General features: G+C 42.6%; 1 protein-coding gene across 1 annotated transcript in view; it reads right to left on the bottom strand.

Annotated features, from left to right (window-relative positions):
- The window catches only part of KDM1B (lysine demethylase 1B), a 101,041-nt gene that overhangs the window by 56,116 nt on the left and 38,927 nt on the right, over positions 1-5,998 (bottom strand). Inside the window, exons 7-8 of the mRNA XM_042782413.1 lie at positions 3,443-3,647; positions 1,147-1,355 (exon numbers count right to left, since the gene is read on the bottom strand). Of these exons, the coding sequence (XP_042638347.1) occupies positions 1,147-1,355; positions 3,443-3,647 (414 nt within the window). The remainder of the gene's footprint in view (positions 1-1,146; positions 1,356-3,442; positions 3,648-5,998) is intronic.

Genomic DNA, 5,998 nt, shown 5'->3' with positions numbered 1-5,998 from the left:
GAGGCCTTCAATGAGATGGATTGATACGGTGGCTGCGATGATGGGATCAAGTATAGCAGGGATTGTGGGGCTGGCGCGGGATCAGGCAGTGTTTCCTTCTGCTGTGCATGGGGTCGCTATGAGTCGGAAACGACTCAACGGCACTTAACAACAACAACAACAACGACTGGGATCTTGAAAGCTAGCAAGCTGCCATCTAGATGCAACGATGGGTCTCTCCTCATCCAGAGTAAAGAAGAATGTAGAAAATCAAAATTCATGGAAACAATTAGTCCTAGCGACTGGTACACCATCCGATCTGCAGCCTATATGACTATGAGACCAGAAGAATTACATGGTGCCCAGCTACCACTGTCATCCACCTGGAAGGGGATCTATTTAGGAGATCCTTGATAGAGAGGGAGAACAATGTGGAACAAAACTCAAAATCATTTGGAGAAAAAAAAAAAAAGACGTGTGGACCAGGTTTGCTGGTCCGATAGAGCCTGGTGGAACCACTGAGACTATGGCTGCTAGCTGCCCTTCAGGTCTGGAATTGAACCCACAACTCTGGTTTCCAGCCAAACAAAATACAGGCATATGAGTTGAACATTTATTCACCTCAAGTAGATACACTCCTTGGAGAGAACAATCATAGGAGAAAGAAGGGCTGCTTATGCACTGGGAGACAGCGCAGGGGGCAGGAGTGCATGGAGGGATGGACACAGGGAAGAGGTAACTATGGGGAGGAAGTGGGAGGGGAGCTGACACATTGTGGTAAACTGTGGTCAATGACATGAGACAAAGTATATGGGAACTGCTGTATGGAAAGTGAATTTGCTCTGTAAATCTTTACCCAAATCACAATAAAAAAAAAAAAAAAAAAATGAGGCAGTGAAAACCCTATAGATCACAACAGAATGCTGTCTGATATAGTGCTGGAAGATGAGTCCCCTAGGTTGGAAAGCACTCAATACACACGGTAGCCACAAAAATGGACCTGAGCACACCAACAAGTGTGAAGTTGGAACAGAACCAGGCAAAGTTTCATTGTGTCACATATGGAGTTGCAGCGAGTCAGAGGTGACTTGACAGCAGCTAACTAATATTTTACTACAACAAAAAAATGAAATCATTGTACCAGCAGCTACAACACCCTTTACTTACTCTGCAGTGACTATACCACAGTGCAAGGATGAGGTTTCTCAAAGCGAGGTACATGGTAGGGTCTCGGGAATATTCTGGGAACTCATAGAGTTCATCTAGCTCCATCACATCTGGCCTGACGCACAGGGCTTTGCCGCACTCATTGGGCTGGTAGAAAGGCTGGAAGTACCGGTTCATGCCTGGGATAAACAAAAGACACACAAGTAACTCTTAAAAGGCTTAACTTCCAAATCTTAGTATGTTAAAAACCAAAACCAAACTCAAAGGGATAGCCAAGACAAGCTCAACAGTCTGTCTTAATGAGAATATTTACCTTCCTCTAACCAGTGAGACAAAGTGTAAATGAATCAAACAAATAAGTTCCCATCATTTTGTTACAGATTATTAATTTCCATAGTAAGTAAATATATTTTAAAATTGTATTTTATTTGCATTTTTATTATAAAATTAATAGGCTCAGAGAAATAAATAAAAATAAGTAAACAATGATTATATCCAAATGGTAGGGCTATATTTAGAGATAAAATGTACCCTTAATTTTGTCCCTTATAAATGTATGACATTAACATAATAGATTTTTTTTTGAGAGAGAGAGAGAGCTGGAAAAATGCTATAAAATGTGGCTTTTAAAACCTGCTTTTTAAAATTTCTTGTGTTATAAACATTTTCTCATCATCAAATGACTTCTCCAGTACTAATACCAGTTGCTGTCTAGTCAATTCCAACTCATGACAACCCCACATGTGCAGAGTAGAAGTGCACTTTGTGGGGTTTTCATGGCTGTGACCTTACAGAACAAGATCACCAGGCCTGTCTTGTGAGGCTGAGGTTCCTCTGCGTGAGTTTGAACTGCCAACCTTTTGGTTAGTAGTGGAGCACTTAACAGTCTGTGTCGCCTAGGGACTCCTATGTATCTTTGTTGTTGTTGTTATTGTTGTTATGTGCCGTCGAGTCAGCCCTGACTCATAGCGACCCCTCCTCGGGTTTCTGACGCAGTATCACTACAGAAGTAGGATTGCCCAACCTTACTTCCGAGGAGTGGCTGGTGGGTTTGAACCACCAGCCTTCTGGTTAGCAGTCAAGTGCCTTAGGCACTATGCTACCAGAGCTCCTTGTATCACTTTAAGACCCACATAATATTTTGTTGTTCATAACTGAACAACTCCCTTATTGCTAAATAGTTAAATTTCATCTAACTTTTTCACTATTATAAACAGTATTGCAATGAATTTCTTTGCACATACAAATCTTTGGCCTTACATCTGAGTTATTTAATACAAATTCCTAGAAGAGGCACTGCTGGGTCACAGTGTATCAATTGTTAAGGTTTTTGAAGGGTACTGCAAAATTATCCTTTAGAAGCATACACTCCCCCTAACAGTCTATTTTATTACACCTTCACTAACATGAAGTTAATGAAGTGATCATTTTTCCCTTTGGTTTCTGCTACATCTATATATTAAGAGAGCCCAGTGTTATTAGTAAAAACCGTATAATAAGGCCACACTGTAAAAATCTATTTGCATCAATGGGAATGTCATTTGTTGGTGTGCAGGCAGCAGATAATGTAGGATTCTCACTTCTATACCAAGAATTTTGGTGTAATTAAAGTTTCCTTTAAAATAGATGGGCAACAGCATGCCTGTTCTGGCTGGAAATTGCTCTTGAATTTTTGAGGGGAGTGCATCATTTTGTTGGGATCACCTAAGACATAAGTAGGAGCAGAAAAATTTTGAGAGACAAAAGAAGGGCTGCTCAGATATGTAAAAACTGTCTTCTGCTAAGTCAGTGTTTCACTTTATTAAACTATGCAGCTACCCAGCCTTCAAGTAAAAATGCATTAAACACCATGAACTTGAGTCACAGAGGAGTGTGATAAGCACTCCAAATTATTAAGCAAAAATTTAACTGCATAACATATATAAATGGTATGATTTGACCAGCAGTAGAACCAAATCTGTGCAATTATGAGGTATCACAGGTCACACATACAAAAAAAGGAAATCCTTTCTATTTGTTAATTCATACATTGCCAGGAAAGTAGGGGAAAAGGAGCACCTGGGTGGTATAAACAGTTAAGCACTGGACTACTAGTTGAAAGGCTGGTAATTAGAACTCACCCAGAAGCACCTTGGTAGTAATGCCTGGCAATTTGCTTCTGAAAGGTCACAGCCTTGAAAACCCTACGGAGTTCAAGAGCACAGTTCTACTCTGTACATATGGAGTCACCATGAGTCAGAACTAACTTCACAACAGCAACAACACGGAAGGCAAGAAGCACTAGGACAGCTCTTACCAAGCACGGAGGGCAGTGCCTTTGAGTGCTCCAGCTTCCCAGGGCTGGTGTCGCTGGCTGTGCGGTGTGTGCTAGAGCAGGAGGGACTCATGCCAACGCAGTCAGGATAGTAGGCAGAGAGCAGGGGTGCCGCCACACTGTCTTTCAGCAGAGGAGGTAGGATGAGCATGGAGTACCACCAATGGTCAGAAACTTCCGACACTCTCTGAAATGAGGCAGAGCAGGAGAGGGACAGAGGCCAACAAGAAATGTACACAGAGGTTCCTCCAAGGCCGCTCATTTCATTCATTCTTAACCCTCCTATTCTGCCTTTCCCCGCTCAGACTTACATAGTTCTGTATCAGAGAGTCTTACAAACACAGATTTAAAAGAAAAATAGCTTGGCATACCTGGAAGAAATGGTTTCTAGGTACAGTTCTTTCACCTCTCCCCAAAAGAAAACATCATGGACACCAGATAAGTTCTAAAGCTGCCTCTATTTACTGCACTGTGAGCTTAGGTTTAAGTCTAATATGGAAAATGTCTTTCCATTTGGTAAGCCTTTACCATTTGCCCCCCTACTACTTAGGATCTAAAACTAGGTGACATTAAGAACTGGGCATAAACAATTATTCTCCTGAGCAGTACTCAGGCACTGCTACTTTTTGATAAACCAAAAACCAAGCCGAACACACTGCCACTGAGTTAAGTCCAACTCATTGCAACCCTATAGGACAGAGTAAAACTACCCCATAGGATTTCCAAGCCTATAAATCTTTAGGGAAGCAGACTGCCTTATCTTTCTACCATATAGCACCTGGTGGGTTCAAGTCACTGACCTGTTACTTAGCAGCTGAATGCTTTAACCACTCTACCACCTGGGTTCTTTTTTTTTTTTCCCCCAACTGTGATTTGAATGAAAGTTTACAGAGCAAATTGGTTTTCCATTCAACAATCCATATATGTTCTGTTTTGTGACATTTGCTGCAACCCCCACACTGGAACAGCATTCTTCTCACTTCCTCCCACTACCCACCCCTTCCTTTCATTCTTCTTTGTCATCCCTTCCCACCATCCTACCTCTATCCCTAGGCAAATGCCGTCCTCTTTATCTCATATGCTTATTTGTTATAATGAGTGTGAGTTGATTCCAACTCATAGTGACCCCTCCTTGGGTTTCCAAGGCTGTATCTCTACAGAAGTAGATTGCCCAAACTTCCTTCTGAGGAGTGGCTAGTGGGTCTGCACCACCAGCCTTCTGGTTAGCAGTCAAGTGCCTTAGGCACAACGCCACAAGACCTCCCAATATTACTGTTCACCTTACAGGTCTATCATTTGGCTGACAGTCGAATCAAGGAGATTAAATTCAGTTCCGAGCTTGAAGGGTGTGTAAGGGACTCTACCAGGGGTTCTACCAGTCTTCCTCAGACCAGGAAGCTGGGACTTCTTTATGATTTTGAGTTTTGCTCCACATCTTCCCTCACTGTATCCAGGACTTTCTATTGTGATCCCTTTCAGAGTAGTCAGCAGTAGCAGCCAGGCACCATTTAGTTCTTCTGGTCTCAGGGTCATCAAGGCTGGACTGCACATGCTCTATTAGTCCTTTGGACTAATTGTTTCCATGTACCTTTGATTTTCTTCACTCTTCTTTACTCCGGGTGGGGAGAGACCAATTGTTGCATCTTTAATGGCCACTCATAAGCTTTTAAGATCCCAGTCACTAGTTACCAAAGTAAGATGCAGAAAGTTGTCTTTGTGGACGATTTTATGCCAACTAACCTTAGTGTCCCCAAAGACTATGGTCCTGTGGGCTCCGACTTTTGACAAAGGTGATTAGAAAACTTGCAGAGGGAAAGGTACATTACAACCTTTGAAACAAGATGGGAAATGTAGACATGAACAAAAGAAACAATCTTTGGCCTTAAAATTTATGACAGGAGTTCCCGCAAGATGGCGGACTAGGCAGAAGGACTGCACAGACCCTCTTCAACAAAGAAAAGGGAAACCAATTGACACAGACACAGAAGATAATCTTGGACCCCTGAGCCTTGAAGGGAAGAATACAGAAGTAGACTAAACCCCAACGAGCAGAAGAATTTACATGAAAATACCAAAAAAGGAGATATACGGAGCTGTGGTCTGGCAGGGACCTGAGCACCCCTGTCGGCACAAATGGCTTGGACATTTCCAAGTGGTGGTAGGACCTAAAAATTAACCTAAAAATCACCCTGCTAGCCAGGGACTGCATGGACTGTGCACGGAGGCTGGGGAACAAACAGAGAAGGTGAAGAGAAACCAACTGCAAGGACACTTGGGGCCTGCAAGACTGAAAAGCTTTTTGATGGTTATTCAATTGTAATTTGTGTCTAACTGAGTGGGAGACAACAACAGTCCTCATACGACATAACTACACCCACACCTCCTGCGACTTCACTTACTGAGCGAGAGCCACTTCCTCCTTCTCCACCAATGGGCCAACAATAAAAAATCACTGAGAAAAGCATGAACCACCCTTGGCTGAAGTGGTAGAAACAAGGGGGCAGGATACAGACCCAGAACATATGCCTGAGGAAGAAG

This window comes from Orycteropus afer, unplaced genomic scaffold, assembly GCF_000298275.1.
Source record: "Orycteropus afer afer isolate SDZICR_OR568_19922 unplaced genomic scaffold, OryAfe1.0 scaffold00012, whole genome shotgun sequence".
NCBI lineage: Eukaryota > Metazoa > Chordata > Mammalia > Tubulidentata > Orycteropodidae > Orycteropus > Orycteropus afer.
The sequence above is the reverse complement of the archived record's forward strand: the minus strand, read 5'-3'. Positions and strand labels throughout refer to the sequence as shown.